The sequence below is a fragment of the Pelophylax lessonae genome, assembly GCF_965119305.1.
Source record: "Pelophylax lessonae genome assembly, chromosome: 2".
NCBI lineage: Eukaryota > Metazoa > Chordata > Amphibia > Anura > Ranidae > Pelophylax > Pelophylax lessonae.
In genome coordinates this window covers 409,366,349-409,387,469 of record NC_138769.1, presented here as the reverse complement: position 1 = coordinate 409,387,469, position 21,121 = coordinate 409,366,349, and the positions used below count along the sequence as shown (strand labels likewise).

At 43.0% G+C, this 21,121-nt stretch overlaps 1 protein-coding gene across 1 annotated transcript in view; it reads left to right on the top strand.

Moving 5' to 3' along the window:
• Nucleotides 1–21,121, top strand: part of ZZEF1 (zinc finger ZZ-type and EF-hand domain containing 1) — a 499,621-nt gene that overhangs the window by 459,091 nt on the left and 19,409 nt on the right. The window contains exons 50-51 of the mRNA XM_082244777.1: nt 6,082–6,225; nt 20,566–20,734. Of these exons, the coding sequence (XP_082100903.1) occupies nt 6,082–6,225; nt 20,566–20,734 (313 nt within the window). The remainder of the gene's footprint in view (nt 1–6,081; nt 6,226–20,565; nt 20,735–21,121) is intronic.

Genomic DNA, 21,121 nt, shown 5'->3' with positions numbered 1-21,121 from the left:
AGTACCTTCCTTCCGCAGACTAGTAAGGGTAAGGATCCTTGTCGTAGACGTGGTCCGTCCTCCTCGGCTCACAAGAAGTTTTTACATCTCTCAGGGAGGATCCAGGCGGCAAGTCATGAGCAGGATTTTCCAGACCCCCAGACAAGGCTCCTTCAGCAATGAAGGTGGGCTCTCACTCGTACCTGGGGTAGGGGGAGGTCTTCGCTGCTTCCCGGCCCCATGGACTACCTTGGTGCATAACAAGTGGGTCTACAAAGTCACACGGTCCCGCTACAGAATCGAGTTTAACCTTTCCGGAAAGGTTCTTTCCTTCTAACGTGTGCCTGTCCCCGGACCGCTTACAGGCTCCCCTTGGGGCGATGCAAAACCTGGTACTTCAAGGGGTGATTGTCCCGGTTCCGACCTGGGAACGTTTCCAGAGGTTTTATTCAAACCTGTTTACAGTCTCCAAGAAAGCGAGAAATTCTGAACCTCAAGGCACCTGAATTGCTTTGTGCGGGTACAGAACTTCAGAATGGAGTCCATTTGCATGGTGGTGGCATCCCTGCTTTAGGGGGATTTCCTTGCCTCTATTAACATCAAGGATGCTTACCTACATGTTCCAATATGTGTCGGTTACCAGCGCTTCCTCTGCTTTGCCGTGGAAGAGGAGCATTATAGGTTTGTGTCGTTACCCTTTGGTCTCACCTCCGCTCCTTGGGTCTTCACAAAAATGTTGGCCCCAGTGCTAGCATTGTTATGTCAGCGGGGGGTCTCAATATTGGCTACCTGGACAACCTCCTTCTGTGTGTGTGGAGTCATCTGCTGCACTGGTGGACAATGTCGACATTACTATACGGACTCTGAGGGAGTTTGGCTGGCTTCTGAATCATCAGTCTGCTCTGGTTACTTCCACAAAGCTGGACTATCTGGGAATCACTCTGGACTCGGCTCTAGCCAGAGTGTTCCTTCTTCTGGACTAACTCCAGAAACTGCATGCTGCAATTCATCTTCTGCTTTCCAACAGGTGGTCATCCCTCCAGACTTGCATGCAGGTGCTGGGTCTGATGGTTTCTACCTTTTGAGGCAGCCCGTTTGCATAGTTCCATATGAGGTCCTTGCAAAGGGAGATCTTGGCTAAATGGGACACGTGTCCGAAGGCCCTGGACAATCAGACCTGGTTGAATGGGGCCAGGAAAGGGTCCCTGGTCTGATGGCTTCGCTCTCTGGCTCTTCCCCAGGGCAAATCCTTTCTCCCCTTGTATTGGACAGTGGTCACCACGGATGCCAGTCTGTCCGGTTGGTGAGGTGTCCTGGGTCCAAACTACCGATAAATGTCCTGGAACTCAGAGCGATCAAGCTGTGCCTGGTTCACTGGAGGGATCGTCTTCAAGGGTTTCCAGTGCAAATTCAATCAGACAACGCCACAGCCATGGCTTATGTCAATCACCAATACAAGAAGTGTATTAGCTGGCATTCTACTTTGGGCAGAACGATTCGTTCCGGCCCACTCCGCTGTACACATTCCAGGGGTGGAAAATTGGCAGGCGGGATTATCTCAGTCGGCAGGCGTTGGACGGGGGGGAGTGGTCCCTTCATCTGGGTGTTTCATCAGTTGTGTCTCCGATGGGGCAGCCCCGAGGTGGATCTTTTGGCATCTCAGCTCAACAGAAAGTTGCAGAGCTTTGTGGCACGGTCACAGGATCCTCTGGCGGACGCCCCAGATGCGCTAGTGGCCCGTGGGGACAGTATCGTCTGATTTACAAACATCTACCTTTAGCGCGATTATTTTTTCCTTTTATCATCGTCTGATTTACGACTTCCCTTCTTTCAAGCTTCTGCCGAGACTCTTGCGCGGGATCAAGGCAGAAGGGATTCCGTTTATTTTAGTGGCTCCAGACTCGCCGGTCTTGGTATGCCGACCTGGTGCGGCTTGTCGCCGATGTTCTTGGAGACTGCCTCTCAGGGAGGATCTGCTGTCCCCAGGGCCGATCTTCCATCCTGCTTTATAGTCGCTGTCTTTGACGGCTTGGCTGTTGAAAGCCAGATGCTGAAGGATTGGGGTTTGTCTGAGTCGGTGATTCCAGCGCTGTTGAAAGCCAGGAAGTCTACCTCTAGGAAGATCTACCATCGTACGTGAAAAATTGACATTTTGTGGTGTGAGTCTCATGAGGTTCACCCTCGCTCTCTCTCTGTGGCTTGGGTCTTGACCTTCTTTCAGTGTTGGGTGGGGGGTGAAGGGTGTGGGGGGGTGAAGGGCGGGGGGAAAGGTTGAACAGAAATTGGCTTTGAGTACCATCAAGGGGCAGGTGTCAGCCTTGGCAGTCTTCTTTCAACGACCTTTGGCCACGCACTCCCTGGTGCGTACCTTCCTCCCGTGCGTTCTCCGTTACTATCTTGGGATCTAAACTTAATATTCTCAGTTCTCCAGAAGCTCCCCTTTGAAAATCTTCGGGAGATTCCCCTGCTTACACTGTTACCTTACTTGGTGGTCCACAGAGATATGGTGGTCCTTAGTTTCTCTAAAGAGTGTTTGTGATGTCCATTTGATTGAAGACATTGTGTTGCGTTGTATGCCCTGGTTCACCCGGATTGCCTGAACCACAACCAGGGCGTTGGATGCCCTGGTTGTGGTTCAGGTAATCCGGGTGTACCTGGCAGATACGGAGTCTTTTAAGAAGTCAGATTAACGATTTGTGCTCACGGATGGGCCTTGGAAAGGACTGGGGTTTGAAGGTTTGTTGGTTTGGGGCGCTACCACCTTGCACAAGCCAACTTGTGCAAAAATTATAAATTATAATAATCTTAAAATAGTATTGAAAGTGCACGGTGCTCGAAAAGTTAGCCCTTGGGCAAAGAGTGTGCAAAAAATAAACAAAGTGCTTCGTGCTGCAGAAAATAATCTGTTTACTATTCAGATTTATTTGAACCAAAAATTATTAAAGTGCTGTGTAAACCGATGTGTGCCAGTTTGCTGGATACAGGTTGTGAAAAACCCGCTAGTACTACTTGCTATAAGTGCCAGAGTGCTATAAATAAGTGAATAGAAAGATATTGCTACAAATACATTTATTGTAATATCCCCATATCGGGGGTGAAAACGTATAATTTGTGACCAAAAAAGTAATACGATTCCAATCTATACGTGAGTGGCGCCTGTTTGGTGGTAAAGCACTTACCAGACTACCTCCCTTGTTCCAAAAGGGCTTGATTCTTAGCCCAAGGGCTATCTTTTCGAGCACAGTGCACTTTCAACACTATTTTAAGATTATTATAATCTATAATTTTTGCACAAGTTGACTTGTGCAATGTGGTAGCGCCCCAAACCAACAAACCTTCAAACCCCAATTATCTTTTACCCTAGTGGTAAGTTGGAGGCAGCACAACCACCTCTTTTCATTTATGTGCATGTATTAGTGTTGTATACACATTCCATAGCGCAGGTATACCCTACCTTTTTCATTTCTTGGAAAGGACTATCCGCTTCCTCTGTGACCATTTCCAGATGGATCAGACAGACGGTGACTCAGTTCTAGTGCACCAAGGGTCAGGTTCCTCCCTTCCCTTTCAAGGTGCACTCTATTTATTTGGGCGCTCAGTGTTTCTTGGGCCTTCCGTTATCAGGGGTCAGTGACGCAGGTTTGCAAGGCGGTGACCTGGTTGTCGGTGCACACTTTAACAAAATCTATAAAGTGGATGTGTTGGCATCTGCGGATGTTTCTTTTGGCCGCAAGGTTTTGCAGGCTGCTGTTTAGAGGGCCTGTTCCCTCTTTGGGGGTGTAAAGTTTTCAGGTGGGCTCCAGTTGCTTTTTGGTTGAGCTCCTGTTACCTGGTTGGGTATGGTTTAGCCTTGGGAATTTTTTCTTGCTGTGCTGGCCCCTCATGTTTGACTCTGCTTTGGGACGTCTCAATGGTTAAGAAGATCAGAAACTCTGTCCATCAGTGAATGATAGTGAAAATGTGATTTTTGACTTACTGTAAAATCCAGTTCTCTGATGTTCGAGGGACACAGCACCCACCCCGTGGAGTTGTAATTCTTCTGACACTGCTTGTAACAAAACTATAGCAGAGCGGGAAAGTATAATTCCAGGGACTGTCCATAGGCATAGTCAGTCTTTTTTTTCTGCTTAGTGTCCTACTCCTGTAGGGGGTGGTATAACCCAATGGTTAAGAAGATCAGCAGCTGTGTCCATCAATGAACATCAGAGAAATTGATTTTATGGTAAGTTAAAAATCCCATTTGGCCTATCTGTGCAATCTTATGTAACCGGTGACACTAGTGCAGTCAACCTTCTGCTGAAGGGACCACCTAAAGGGTATGTAATCCCTAACAATTAGATTTTCTTATTCTGTCATGTCTGTTCTGTTAAATCACTGAGAGTTTTGTTATATCTGTTTTAAAAGTGCAAAACAAAAATACCTGTTAATTCTGCCAGAAATATTGTCATCTGATAGTTTCCCATGCTTTCTGTGTGCATTTATATATCTGTTACTTTGTTATCTCTAACATCTACAGAACCCTTCCCCTATTATAGAGAAAAGAAGTAGGGAAGGTTTTTAGTCCTGTCCTATTCTTCAAAGTGAACAAAAGTAAGAAAGTTTTCACCCTGAGACAGGCAGTGTGTTACTGGCAGGATTATCATATGAAAATAAAGAATAAATACTATTATTCTATTGCGTTCACTACATACAGGCGCGTCTCAGAAAATTAGAATATCATCAAAAAATTATTTTATCTCAGTAATTCAATTCAAAAAGTGAAACTCTTATATTATATAGCTTCATTACACACAGAGTGATATATTTCACAAGGAGTTGACAATTGCTAGTGTCAGTGCTTCAAGAGCCACCATACAGAGACCTATCCAGGACATGGGCTACAACTGTTGCATTCCTTGTGTCAAGCCACTCCTGAACCAGAGACAACATCAGAAGCGTCTTACCTGGGCTAAGAAGAAAAAGGACTGCACTGTTGCTTAGTGGTCCAAAGTCCTCTTCGGATGGAAGTACATTTTGCATTTAATTTGGAAATCAAGGTCCCAGAGTCTGGAGGAAGAGTGGAGAGGCACAAAATCCAAGTCGCATGAGGTCCAGTGTGACGTTTCCAGTCAGTGACGATTTGGAGTTGGTCCACTGTGTTTTATCAAGTCCAAAGTCAGCGCAGCCCTCTACCAGGAATTTCTAGAGCACTTATGCTTCTCTCTGCCAACCAGATTTATGGAGATGCTGATTTCATTTTCCAGCAGGACTTGGCACCTGCCCACACTGCCAAAAGTACAAATAAAAGTATCCCTGTGCTTGATTGGCCAACAAACTCAGCTGACCCAAACCCCATAGAAAATCTGTGGAGTATTGTCAAGAGGAAGATGAGCGATACCAGATCCAACAATGCAGACGAGCTGAAGGCTGCTATCAAAGCAACCTGGGGTTCCATAACATCTGAGCAGTGCCACAGGCTGATCGCCTCCATGCCACGCCCCATTGATGCAGTAATTTTTGCAAAAGGAGCCCCAACCAAGTATTGAGTGCATACTATACTGTATATGGACATACTTTTCAGTAAGCCAACCCTTCTATATTAAAAATCTTTTTTTTTTTTTGTCTTTTGTTATAAGATAATTTTCTGAGATACTGAATGTTGGGGTTTCACTAGCTGTAAGCTATAATCATCAAAATTAAGAAATGCATGAAATATATCACTCTGTGTATATTAAATCGATCTAATATAGGAGTTTCCCTTTCCCTTTTTGAATTAAATTATTGAAATAAATTAATTTTTTGATGATATTCTTTTTGAGATGCACCTGTATAAGGTGTGGTAATATATTACATTTTTGTTCTTGGGTTTAGCTATTTCTTTAGACAGTGTATCATTACAGTTCACACAGGATTGTTTCTTGTATTATACAATGTGTAGACTTTGTGCAGAGACTTTAGAAAACGGAATTGCTTGTGTCTGGATCCTGTAGATGAATTAAAGGTTTTGTATGATTTCTAGAAGAGACTTTACTAACATAAGTTATGGTTCTTTATAAATTATTTGGAGTATTCATTCAGATACCAGATTGTAATTATTCACTTAAAAATATACTTGTGTTGCAGATTTTACAGAAGGTGTTGGGAGGCTGTAGTGGCATTATGCTTGCAACAGTAGCAGTTACTGCCTGTCAGTTTATGGAGGAACCAGGAACAGCAGTACAAGTGCGGGAATCTAAACATCCTTACAACAACAACACTATCTTTGAGGTAATGCAATCCATAATTTTTTACTGAAAAATTATTTGTGAACATTTTTTCCTGAAGTATTCCTATGCTTCGGCCTCCTTCATACGGACGTGCTACAGTGTACACAGGTGCAAGGTTTTTGCGAAAGCTGTATGTCAGAATGATCAGTATATCTAGCAGTAGACAACTGAATTTATTTCCATTTATTAACTTTTCTTGTAGAATTAATTCTTGGCTCTGCCTGTCCTGAGCAATTCTGTTTGTCAACTCGAGTTTCATTAGAGCAGGCCATTCAATTCAATAAGCTGCTTTAATGAACCAGAAAAGGTGTGTGTACTATTTTTTGAAATCGATACAACACACCCTAGCAATGCAGACATCAGAATGGCACATCACACCAATGCATGTTCATGCTCATCCTTAAACTATATAATGAGAATCAAATAAAGGTGTTAGTACTATTATACTTGTTCATTCATTTGAGGAAACTTTTCCAAAGTTGCATATTTGTGTGTTACAAAAGTTTGTGAACCTCTAGGATTTTCAAGTTTTTTTAAGTGGAGATAAGAGCCTGATTTGACTCCAGGATTTCTCTAAGAATCCAATGTTAACATCTATGGAACTAAAGGGACTTTCTTCCATTCTCTCATTCTTCATGAGTTTATCATCAGAAAAACAATGATGGTGATAAAGCATAGTAAAGAAGTTTCCTTTTTGTATATTTAATTGATTAGTTAACTAGAGTATGTAACTTGTATGATAAAAGATTTTGAAAAGGAGGCTTCCTCGCTTTATCAGCGCTCCCTGGAGAGAGGCTTCCCAAGATGGGTTTTAAATAGAGTATATAATATTGCTAATTCAAACTTTTTTTTATCGGTGTAACAAATGAAGAGTTCTAGAGAACACATAATTTAAGTGTTATAGGAAAAGGATTGATCATGACAACTTGTACAATGTTAAACTGATGCTACATTTAACAAACCGTTAACAATATTTGCATAGGCAGGTTACACATACGCTTCCATAGCAATAATCAGCAGTGACATATTCCACGCAATAGAAACTGGTAATAGGCTAGTCCTGTGCATCCTCGCCATATGTTATAGATTTGACAGCGAAGTTCAATTAAAGATGCATCTTCACATTTACAGTAATCTGTCCATAATCAGTTTGGGTGAAGCCAGACCTGGAATGTCTAGCCAGCCTTGCCAGACTTTGGTAAATTTACAGTGAGCATTGCAGTTTTGGTAGATCAATTTCTCATGAAACAAGAGTGAGTTAACATACTCGATCCATTGTTTCCTCATCAGAGAGCTGGGTGACATCCAATGTCTAGTTATGAGTTTTCTAACCAAATACAGCAATCTGGATGCCATGGCAAGAACCTCTGGTTGAAATACTTCCACCGCTAATGTGCCCAAAAGACAGGTAACCGGGTCCTGTGGAATGGTATGCTGGCCAACTAAAGATATGGTTTGTAGAATAACAGACCAGTACCTTGGTATTTTTGGGCAGCGCCACAGCACATGTATAAAGTCCCCCCTATGAATATAACATTTAGGACATATAGGTGAATCCCTTCTGCTCCATTGAAACAATTTATCCGGGTTTCTGTAGACACGGTGAAAAGTGAAAGGTTGGGTAAGTATGTAGGATGCTAAGAGGGAGACCAGGGGTACAGATTCTAAAGCAGATTCCCATCTATCACCTCCAAGTTTTCCAACGTCTACCTCCCATTGCACTCTACATTTCAGGGTAGCTATATTATGTGTGGTGGCCAGTAGGCCAGAAATACACAGGGAATAATTCAAAGAGCAAATCTTGCAGGGTCATAGGAGAAAACAGTGAGGGAGGGATAAACCTACTTTTGTTCCTTCTTACAGCTTTGAATTTTAGCAGGTTGGAAAGATTATTGAGAAATACCTTCCCATTTTGTTTAATGATCAAGTTTGTACTGACATTCTCCGGGATGGTATAAATGTTGTTTTTCGAGAGAAGCTCCTCCTTTGGACAGTATTTTGTCCCCTAGATTTTTGATCCGGTTTCTCAGCAGTCCATTACTTAGCTGCATTTTAAGGGTAATTATCAGTGCGGGATCTCGGTTTGTACTTTGTTCCCACAACAAGACACTGTATGATCAAGTATGAATAAGAAAATGTTTAACCACTTGCCGAACGCCGCACGACTATTTACGGCGGCGGTCAGCCCCTCACAGGCAAAGTGACGTAAGGCGACCACGGACTCTCCCGCGCGTGTGCCCAGCGGACCTGATGTCCGCCGGGCACTCGCGATCGTCCGTTACTTCGGGAGAAAGGCAGGCGGTTAATGTAAACAAAGCTGCCTGTCATTCTTCCCTGTGTAAGAATGGTGATCAAACGGTTCTGCTATGTAAGGCCGTTGATCACTGTTCTTACACATCAAGCCACAGCCAATCACAGTTAGAAACACGCCCCTAGGGACACACTTAACCCCTCCCTCTCAAAGTTAACCCCTTCACTGCCAGTGTAATTTTTACAGTAACAGTGCATATGTATAGCACTAATTACTGTAGTAATGTCACTGGTAACCCCAAAAGTGTCAAAAATGTCAGTCAAGGGTCCGATCTGTCCGCCCCAATGTCGCAGTCCCGCAAGAAAAATCTCAGATCACCGCCATTACGCGTTAAAAAAAAAAACAACAAAAATGACAAAAATCTTTCCCTTTGTTGGTAAACGCAATAACTTTTGCGCAAACCAATCAAAGTACGCCGGAAGAAGGGCGACAGAACATGTCGCCCATGAGACAGGTAAGCGGTCGGCACTGCGGGGGCTTCGTTCTTAGGTAAGTATTTCATAATGAGCTAGTATGCAATGCATACTAGCTCATTATGTGTTTTTCTTTCAGGTGTTTTTTTTTTTTTTTTTTACCAAACCTATGGTAAAAAAAAATTGGCCTAAAATGTTAAATTTTGATCTTTACATTTTTTGGGGAATTTCATATAAAAAAATGTGAAAAATATTGTTATTTTTGCAAAATTGACGCTCTTTTTTTGTTTATAGCGCATGATCAAAAAATCGCACAGGTGATCAAATACCACCAAAAGAAAGCTCTGTTTGTGGGAAAAAAAGGACGTCAAATTAGTTTAGGTACAGCGTCGCACGACCGCGCAATTGTCCGTTAAAGTCATGCAGTGCCGAATCGCAAAATAGGCCCTGGTCAGGAAGGGGGTAAAATCTTCCGGGGCTTAAGTGGTTAAGATCAAAATATTTTTGAAGGACTAGAAATAGTTTGCACAATCATATCTACAAAATCTAAAAAGATCATTCAACAAATGTTGCTCTGCACATACTTATGCTGTCTTAATACTGGTGATTGAGAAGGTGAGAGGTGCTCTCACCTTAAAGTGGGACATTACTCATTTCTATGAGTGAGATCCTGTCACTTCCCTCCTGCATGGGGATCACTGCAGATTTCCTTCCCTCCTCCTTTTCCCATGCTTTTCTCCTATCTCTCTTGTCTTCCCTTTTCTCTTCTTTCTTTTTTTGGTACTTTTGCCTAAGTGTTCTCCTTTGATATTTCTTTGATCTTTCTTTCATTAAAGTGGTTCTGAAGGCTGAAGGTTTTTTACCTTTATGCATTCTATTCCGCTCCCCCACAGCCCCCCTAATAACCCCCCTAAAACTTAGCCTGATCGCGATCCAGGGATGTGCATGAGAGTGCTGCTTCCCCGATTCTCCTCAGCCAGGCAAACCTTGAATACCACTTTAAGCCTGGGTCTCCTTAATTAAAAGGTGGCTTATATCATCCATCGTTAGAGTATATAATATGTGCTGAGAGATTCTTTATAATCTGGGTCATGTACATATATTATCCCTTGCAGGGGCATATTTTAACACATGATAATAGTAAGTATGTCCCGCGATTGTGCTTTGGCATTCGTTTTTTGTCTATTTAAATTATTATTGTATTGTTCTTCATTATTTTTATATATATATAATATATATATTCTCACAAAAGTGAGTACACCCCTCACATTTTTGTAAATATTTTGTTATATCTTTTCATGTGACAAAACTTCTTGTATAACAGTGTAAATTTGCTGTCCCCTGAAAATAATTCAACACATGGCCATTAATGTCTGAACCGCTGACAACAAAAGTGAGTACACCCCTAGGTGAAAATGTCCAAATTGGGCTCAATTAACCATTTTCCCTCCCCGCTGTCATGTGACTCGTTAGTATTACACAGTCTCAGGTGTGAATGGGGAGCAGGTGTGTTAAATTTGGTGTTATCGCTCCTACTCTCATACTGGTCACTGGAAGTTCAACATGGCACCTCATGGCAAAGAACTCTGAGGATCTGAAAAAAAAAATTGTTGCTCTACATAAAGATGGCTTAGGCTATAAGAAGATTGCTAAGACCCTGAAACTGAGCTGCAGAACGGTGACCAAGACCATACAGTGGTTTAACAAAACAGGTTCCACTCAGAACAGGCCTCACCATGGTCGACCAAAGAAGTTGACTGCACATGCTCAGAGGTTGTCTTTGGGAAAATAGACGTATGAGTGCTGCCAGCATTTCTGCAGAGGTTGAAGTGGTGGGGTGTCAGCCTGTCAGTACTCAAACCATACGCTGTACACTGCATCAAATTGGTCTGCATGGCTGTCATCCCAGAAGGAAGCCTCTTCTAAAGATGATGCACAAGAAAGCCCCCAAAGAGGTTTGCTGAAGACAAGCAGACTAAGGACATGGATTACTGGAATCATGTCCTGTGGTCTGATGAGACCAAGATAAACTTATTTGGTTCAGATGGTGTCAAGCATGTGTGGCTGCAACCAGGTGAGGAATCCAAAGACAAGTGTTTCTTGCCTACCTGGTGGTGGGAGTGTCATGGTCTGTGGCTGCATGAGTGCTGCTGGCACTAGGGAGCTACAGTTCATTGAGGGAACCATGAATGCCAACATGTACTGTGACAGAGCATGAACCCCTTCCTTCAGAGACTGGACCGCAGGGCAGTATTCAAACATAACAACCCAAAACACACCTTCAAGATTACCACTGCCTTGCCAAAGAAGCTGAGGGTAAAGATGATGGGCTGGCCAAGCATGGTTCCAGACCTAAACCCTTTTGTGCATCTGTGGGGCACCCTCAAACGGAAGGTGGAGGAGCACAAGGTCTCTAACATTCACCAGCTCTGTGATGTTGTCCTGGAGGAGTGGAAGAGGACTCCAGTGGCAACCTGTGAAGCTCTGGTGAACTCCATGCCCAAGAGGGTTAAGGCAGTGCTGGAAAATAATGGTGGCCACACAAAATATTGACACTTTGGGCCCAATTTGGACCTTTCCGCTTAGGGGTGTACTCCCCTTCAACCTCTGCAGCACGGCTGGCAGCACTCATACTTTTTTTTCCCCGAAGACAACCTCTGGATATGACGCTGAACACGTACACTCACCTTGTAACACTAACGAGTCACATGACACAGGGGAGGGGAAATGGCTAAAGGGGCTCAATTTGGACATTTCCACATAGGGGTGTACTCACTTTTGTTGCCAGCGGTTTAGACATTAATGGCTGTGTGTTGAAGTTATTTTCAGGGGACAGTATTTAGATTGATGGATTATCAATAAACTTTAGGATTTTTCATGCTTCAGAGTGCGGTCATCCATTTTCTAACGAGAGGTATAAGAACAGATGCCGCCTACCATAAGGTAGCACTGTAAACATAACATTTCCAAGATGAACCTCCCCTCCCCCAGTTCTCCGATATTTGACAAATCTATCACTACCATAACCCTCTGTGCTGTTTTTATTAGGCTATGTAAGGACTTTGCAGGATCCTCGATGTGGGGAAATGTGATAAGTTAGCACACTTTAAATCAGAGGTTAGGAGGACCTGCCTGCCCTCCACATTTTCCTCAAAAAACACAATCTCTGATGAGCCTTGCCCACCAGATGGGATATGTGCCCCATCCACCACAAATCCTTCCTAATTATTCACAGAAATTGGAACTCCTGTACCCACCCGTTCAACCTCCACTCCAACAATCACAACTGGCTTATAACTGTAGCACCCTACAAGGTAGGTGCTAGGTAAAAGCATAATGGGCTTTGGCTGCCTAACAGCAAGCCCATGATTTTCAGCTGGACTGTCATGTCTCCCAGGTGTGGCTGCTGAGAGGGGAGTCTCCCCACTGGCTCCATGAGAGGATTCTTATTGGGCAGTGGAGGAAACACAATCAGTGGCCCATGCAGGCCTGTATCTACCCAAGTAGGCAGATTCTGCCACAGAGGATTCTGGGAGTGGGTATAAGTTTGAGGGGAAGGCATGATGCAGCGTCTTTGGAAAGGACCCTGAAGTGTTAAGGGGTTTGCCTAGTGAGAGGACCCTGGAAGTGTAGAGGGGGCAGCAGCGGTTGGGCCCTGAAGAGTCAAGTGTGCAGTGTTAAGAGTTGCAGCATACAAGCAGTTACAAGGAGCTACCTCAGTCAGTGAAGGGCTGGAGGGAGTCATACACAGGACTTGTGAGCTAGATAGTGTCAAGAGTCAAGGATCATTGCAGTCCTGGATCTTCTGAGTTAACCAAGGAGTTAAAATCGAAGTTTCAGCACTTTCAGCAGAACAGTATTTAAAGAGCCAGGAAACGTTGGTCGGCATTCAGCTGGCGTCAGGACAGTGCTAACCGGCATTTTCTACAAAGTGTCCCAGTTAAACCTAGTTGAGCCAAAGGAGTATCCCACTCATTCCCTTCTCCCATCCCCATTATAAAATAAACAACACAAACCAAAGATGCCGGAATGGACATTGTCTCAATTCTCACACTTGGGTTTTCAACTTAAATGTGTTGGAAGTGCTCTCGGTAACAATGGCAGACCCACCTCCGGCTCAATGCCTGGAAATATTGCTACATAACTAATCCGAAGTCTCCTAAAATTGATAATTTTCTATGTCTTATCTACATTTAAAGTGTTACTAAACCCAGGACCCTGCATTCACTATATCTGGTCTACCACAGTACGCAGAACATGGATATGCAATTATTTTAGTAAATCTAAACTGCTAAATACGTTTTCTCATCAGCAGTATATAGCAGTCTTGTGACTTCTATCAGTGTCCAGCCGCGTACTGGTTAAAGCTTGTAGGAGGAGTTTTCATTCTCCCTGATTGTCCTGTCTAATGTGTAGACAGTGCTCATTCGCTCTGTACTGATCACATGCACCCTCCCCCCCAAAAAACACTCTAGCAATGCACACCAAACTGAGCATATGCAGAGTGCCCCCAAGGCTCTGTTCTATCAACAGATGGATTGGGGGGGGATCAGAGAAGACAGGATTAAACAGCCTTTTTACAAAGTGCAGGGGGTTTCACCTTAGGTTCCACAGTGAGTATAACCAGCAAGCTTTACTGCACATACAGACTGATTTTACTGTTGTGGGTTTAATAATACTTTATTTGGGTTATTCTCTATACAATAACCCAATAAGTTCTCTATAGCCTGCCAATACGAAGACATATTGCTCCCCTCTTTTCCCCCTCTACTGTGGTGTCATCTATAAATTTTAACACAGTCCACCTTGAAGCAAGAAACAGTCATGAGTATATAAGGTAAACAAAGCTTAGCTTGGCACACATGCTTGTGGCACACCCTGTAGTAAGGGACAGTGTTGATTATTATTATTCAGTCTTTTGCACATTTACTACCCATCTTGTTTTTAATAAAACTCTTTCATTCACATAATGTTGGCTTAACGTACATTTGGGTATTGTTTCTTTCTAAATTTTGTGGATTATGTAATTTAAATGCCCGTAAACACTTTTCAGCCTCTTCACCTTCTGACTATCTTCAGATGCTACAACCTGAACTGCCTAGTGTACTTCCATATGTAGAAGGTAATGGAGACACTGACATTTTAAAGGGGCAGCAGAAGATTTTTTTCACTGCCAGAATGTCATGAATTTATTTATTTTTAGCTTTTGACCACACTCTGGCTACTATGGACTCTTCGTTGAAGCAATGTGCTCTAGTCTAGATTCACCTAGTACTGCTTATCAACACATATATTTTTCCAAGCATAAGAAAGCAGGCTATTCTGAGAAAGCCTTTTCCTGTTCTGGTTCAAGCTGAGTAGGCCTTATATAATGATTGGCCCAACTCAGAGGCCATTTCCTTATAATTTTGATGCCACGTGCCCTATGGAAGGGGAGTTCAAGAGGAGACGGACTGTTCCCACTGTGGATCCAGCCAATCTACTGGTTCCATTGATGGTATTCCCTCCTTTAGGGATTCGGTTCATAGGCATCTGTGAGTTAGCCCTGACAACAATTATTGCCATCTTGTTGATTGCCCAGACCATGGCAAAGTGGACTAGGGAAATCAGGTGTGAACTTTCTCCAATTGCAGTTGATTCTAATCTTGCTGCAAGTTAAAAAAAATATCTCTTCCCCTCAGCACTGCTCTTCTGTGTAGACGCAATTGAGAACAAGATCCGTCAGATCATCAGAATGACATTACTTTTGTGCGTGTGTGTAAAATCTTATTTTGGAAGAACTCCCTTGTGAAAGGTGCCTTTTGTGCATGCCCTTTGGAATCTTTGAGGAATACATTGAGGCAGTTACTGAGGGAAAGGAGTTCCAACTTCCTACCCCATTAGTCCCAATCTAGTCTCCCCTACCATGTGAATACTATCTGTCGCCTCAGAGTCGTTATCTACTGCAGGTACCCATGGCCGTTCACTCTTAAGGCTAAGCCCAGCAGACTAGCTTGGAAACCACCTTTGCAGTAAAAGTTGCCCCACCCCTTAACAAAAGGGGGTATTGGGAAAATGTCTATTACCATTCGTTCCATGGTAAGCAAAGATGTCCTGGCCTTTTTAATCACTCTGTCCTTTCAGGGAAGTACGCAAAGAAGCTCTGTTGCTGTCCACTGTTTTTTTTTTTTTTTAATTTTACTCATTCCTTTTTGTGGCTTCATAAGGCAGACTGTTGTTTCTTACACCTCCTTGCAGTTTACAATCACAAGGGGAAGTTCTCTTCCCCCCCCCCCCCCCCCTCTTAGAGAGGATTTCAAGAATTTCCAAAATCCTGCACAGTTGCAACTATCTGTTCAACAGTGCATTTCCTATTGTACTCCCAAGAATATCTGTTTACGGCAGTAACCAGCCTCCTAGTTGGTCTCCTGTAGACTTGTCACAAAGTCAATTGCAGCAGTGTAATTTTTGCCTACTTTTCTTTAGGCCTACTGCTAATCTCTCAGATGAGAAATCCTCTCATTTCAAAAGCATCCGTAAAGCAATGTCCTTTTTCTATACATCCCTGTATACTTCAGTGTAGCTTCTACATTGCTGAACACACCACATCTTGTAGTGCTATAGGGTTAGACCCTTAACCAAACCCTGTGACATGTACCATGCTACCTTGGGGACCTTTTTCTTTTAAAAGATTCTGAGCCAAATTTCTGACCCTAGGCCCCAACACAGATGCTTTCAATTTTCCTTACAGTTGACACCACAATCTTCTCAAGTAACACCCCACCCCCCCCCCCCCCCCCGACCTTGTGCTGCTCAGAATATCTAGGTCTGGGTTATATTTATATTACTTCCCCTTCAGCACAGCGTTTCTCTATCACTGAAGCCATGTTCATGATTATGCTGCCACTGACACCCTTTTTCTCAGTTTTACTGGTGGACCCCTATGGGAAAGCCAGTGCCTGATTTCTTTACTCCAGGTCACTGGCACTTTTCTAATCACTGGAGGCTTGCTCCATTACATAGACCCATTTTCTACACAGACCTCCCTGGCTTGCAACCATCACACTTGATGCAAAGCCTTGATATGGTCTCCTTCTCCATATCAAGATTGAGGGGCAGGTGTTACATGGGTACACTGGGGGCAATTCCCTGCAGAGCTTTTGCCAGTGTCTACCTGAAGGTCGTGGCATATAACCCAGAGAGTCCACTCATGTGCCCTGCACTGTACAGGTACATTAAAATTCCTGAAAAATAAGAACTTCCGCGCTATGGATTAAGTGGATAGATAAGTGAATGATTAAGTGAAAAAAATGTGTGTATAAATAAATAAATAAAAAAATATGTAGTAAATGTATGAAATATAAAATATATATATATATATAGATATATCTAAAAATAGGCTGCAGCCTCCCTGGATGATAGTCCGGAGACTATGCACTGGATATAGAAGGAATAGGGGTGATGGCGCTGCCTATATAATTTAGATATAATAAAAGGCTGTGATGCAAAGTGCCTTAAACTAAAAGCAATAGTGTGTAATATTCAAACAATAATATATTTCGTAAAAACTTCAATTAAGTGCAAGTGCAAGGTATAAAAGTGCCTGCAGAAAGATTGGAAAGTGACTGGTGCAATGATGTATGAGCAATAAATAATAATTAGCATGCAATATTAATGTGCTAAAAAATATAATACTATATAAAGTGAGCTGTGCCACTCATACCACGTGTTGGTATGGGGAATAAAAAAGTGCCAACAGAGCAACAATAGAAAAAAGTTATTATTTTAAAAAATACAGCTTGCAATGTCCAATAAGAAAGATCCAGTAGAAAAGTCTATATCATGTGCGGTGACTTCAAAAGCAATAAAGGTGACAACACTCGGAACAAACCGACACTCAGGTGGAAAGGTGACCCCGTGGTGGGTGGTAAGGTGCTGGGATTCCTTTGATAAAATTGCACACTTACCAGAGACACCCACACCACACAGGGGTATAGAGCGGGTGTATTTATGGGTCTGGCAACCTAGCGGTATCCTCCTATCCCTGGGTGGAGGGCGTGTGCCGAGGATCAGGCTGGTCCTGGTGTGGATGTACCCTAGGATGGTCCCCTGTGTGCCTTCCTGCCTAGGTATATTCCGAGGGATCCACTCAGCTCCACTCCCGATATTTAAACCAGAAAATAAATGGTGGACATAGTGTAATTCCGCGATATGCTTTGTTGAGCAGAAATTTGAAAAGGTACTCACATTAAACAGGAAAAAGACGAGCGTGACTGTATTGTCCGAGCGCTTGCGATCCAAGCCTCGTTCCCATATAGGTTTACCGGAAATGACTTGACACGCTGTACGCGTTTCGTAGCTTGTACGTCATCAGCACGTAAAAAATTTTTTTTTATTCCCCATACCAACACGTGGTATGAGTGGCACAGCTCACTTTATATAGTATTATATTTTTTAGCACATTAATATTGCATGCTAATTATTATTTATTGCTCATACATCATTGCACCAGTCACTTTCCAATCTTTCTGCAGGCACTTTTATACCTTGCACTTGCACTTAATTGAAGTTTTTACGAAATATATTATTGTTTGAATATTACACACTATTGCTTTTAGTTTAAGGCACTTTGCATCACAGCCTTTTATTATATCTAAATTATATAGGCAGCGCCATCACCCCTATTCCTTCTACATTAAAATTCCTACTTTTGCTTATGGAAACCGAAACTAGTATGCATATCAATAGTTTCGACTTCCTCTCTTGCATGCTTGTTCCAGGTCATTGACTTGAAAAGTATTGAATCCACAGACCGCATAGCAACTAACATTTTTAGGAAAGTCAGCAGTGGCAACCCCTTACTTTGCTTTCATTACATGTTCTTTAAATCAGTGGTCCTCGGGGCCCACTAACAGGCCAGATTTTAAGTATTACCTTGGGGAGATGCAGACTAGAATACTGCAACAATCACTGAGCAGCAAATGAGATCACCTGTGATGTAATTTAGTTATCTTGCAAACCTGGCCTGTTAGTGGGCCCCGAGGACCGGAGTTGAGGACCACTGATTTAAATGACCCATAGTGACATGCAGGAGCAGGTCAGTTAGTCAAGGTTGACTTACAGGAAACTTAAGATTTGCATATTACTCTGCTACCTATATTTCTGGAACTTCTAGCTGGGATAATATTTTCTCTTTCATTCACTGACGGACACTGCTCCATGTCTTCTTAGACCCTTGGGCTTATGCTGCTCTCTCTTCAGGTGTAGGACTGGGCAGAAACAATTCTGGCTATGAACCTGAGGCAGTCCCAGGAGGTATACCATCACTTCCTGCTATAGGGCTTCAGTTTTTTTTCTGGAGTAAGGACCTGGCTCCTTGCTGGGATCTGCGGTCTTGGCATTTTTTTATTTTTTTTTTAAATGGAATTTTTTCTTTTCTCTTTGTCAACTTCTGTCCAGACTTCTACGAAAAATCGAGGTTGAAGGGATTCCAGTTATTCTGGTGGCACCAGACTGGCCTCGCCGGTCTTGATACGCAGGCCTGGTAAGGCTGGTAGCAAATGTCCCTTGGAAACTTTGTCTCAGGGACCAATCTTCCATCCTGCTTTACATTCCCTGGCTTTAACGGCCAGGCTATTGAAATCCAGGTGCTTAAGGACAGAGGGCTGTCGGAGTTGGTGATTCCTACGCTGTTGAAAGCTAGGAAATCTACTTCCAGGAAGGTTTATAGAGTTTGGAAGGCGAACATTACTTGATGTGAGTCTCGGTGGGTTTCTCCCCATTCCTTTTCTCTGTATCGCCTGTTGGAGTTTCTACAACTAGATGTAGATCAACGTTTGGCTCAAGGGCCAGATTTTCGCTTTGGCAACTTTTTTCCAAAAGCCGTAGATGGCGAAGTCCTTGGTTTACACTTTTGTGCATGGAGTTTGCCATCTGGCTCCTCTGGTGCGATCCCTGGTGGAATCTGTTTGGTACTGTTGGTACTTCAAAAGCCTCCTTTTGAAAACATTTGTGAACTTCCTTTGCTTATTCTGTCGCAGAAGGTGGCCTTTTTGGTCGCTATTACTTCTGCGCATAGGGTGTCGCAGTTGGCTGCATTGTCCTGTCGGTCACCTTACCTGGTGGTTCACATGGACAAAGTTGTTATGACCCTTTCAGGCATTCCTTCCTAAGGTTGTCTTGAGGTTTCATTTGAATGAAGATATTGTGTTGCCGTCATTATGTCCTAAGCCAAAACATCCTAAAGAAATTGCTCTACATTCCGTGGATGTAGTCTGGGCAATTCGGGTGTACCTGGCGGTGACTGAGTCGATTCGGGAATCCGATTCTTTGTTCTTACGGATGGTCCTCGTAAGGGGCAGGCTGCATCTGCTGCGACCATTTCCAGATGGATCAGGCAGATGGTGGTGCAGGCCTATTCCATTAAGGGTCAGGTTCCATCTTTCCCTGTCAAGGTGCCTTCTACGAGGGTGCTCAGTGCCTACTGGGCCTTTCGTCATCAGGCGTCAGTGGTTCAGGTGTGCAAGGCGGCTACGTGGTCATCTGTAAACGCATTCACGAAGTTTTATAAGGTGGATATACATCTTGCTGCAAAGTTCTGCCGCAAAGTTTTGATGTACTTGCATCTTTGGATGCTGTGTGCGGTCACAGAGGCTCCCGCCTCTTGAGGGTGTATATTTTCCTGGTGGTGAGCTCCAGTTTTTCCTGGTTGAGCTCCTGTTTTACCTGGTTGGCTATTTTTAGCCCTTGTTGGGAATTTTATGTATTGCTGTGTTTTTCCCACCCCTCATGTTGATACTGCTTTGGGACATCCCAAGGGTCTAAGAAGACATGGAGCTGTGTCCGTCAGAGAACGAAAGAGAAAGCTAGGTTTTTGTCTTGCTGTAAAATCCTTTTCTCTGAGGTTCACTGATGGACGCAGCACCCTCCCCTCTGTTGGGTTGAGTTATGTATTCTTCTGACACTGCTCGTTACAAACTGAAGTCCTATAGCAGCAAGTGATGGTATACCCCCTGGGACTGCCTCAGGGGCATAGCTAAAATTGTTTTTGCCTAGTCCTACTCCTGAAGAGAGCAGCATAAGCCTAAGTGTCTAAGAAGACATTGGAGCTGTGTCTGTCAGTGAACCTCAGAGAAAAGGATTTTACGATAAGACAAAAATCCAGTTTTTTACAGTAGCAATCTGTGCTCATGTACGGTTTTCCTAGCTCCTTCTGAATTAAGGTTTTGTCACAGGTTTGCTTTCATACACTAAACTTGATAAACTATCACCACTGTGACTTTACAATTTGGCAGACTGTGACAAGATTACTAACTAGTACAACAAAACATTGATTTACAATGTATGTCAATGTTTAATAAGATGTGTGTCAGAAAGGAAAATCCCTATTTGTGATATTTACCAGAAATGTCTCAATTAGTGTGCAGAAGTATGCCAAGCAGTAGGTGACGCAGGACTTAAAAACTATGATCACTGCAACATAATAACATAATTTGTCAGAAATCGCAACTTTTTTGCAGCAGTTTCGCACATTATTTCCCTGCCGCAGTTTCCCGCTTTGCTCCACTAATAGTTTTATTTGGTCATTATTGTAAATCCGTGTATATATTTTCTGAGCACCCTGTTATTTTTTCTTCAGGACAAAGTCCACATACCTGGTGCAATTTACTTGTCAATCAAATTTGATCCAATGTGTAACACAGAGGAGGGCTGTGATGAGTTGGTAATCTCAAGCTCTTCTGATTTCAAACAAGACCTTCACATATTTAGTGGGCTTCCTAAAAAGTGGATAGACTTTGAGCTCCCTGGTGAGTATGACCAAAAAGATGTTTTACTTGTTTTAAAAATAAACATTGCTATATTCTACACTAAAGCACGTCATTGGAAATCCAAGAATTTCCATATTTATCATAATAGGAAGTTTTGCTCACATTTCTGAGTTATGAAATGGGGATGTTTAGCTGAAAACATTTAGGGAATTCCCATAAATTAGATACCTGTGAACCAGGGTTTTCTAACCAAAAAACAAACGAGCAAAAAAAAAAAAAAACAAACCTGTCCATGAGAGCAAAATCCTCAAGCAATACTACAACAGGGCACTACCTTTCAGGTACACAGGGGAATTTAAAGTTTGAACTTTGTGCATCCGGATTTCCTTCATTGCTCTTAAGTGCTGTACATATTGAGGCCATTGT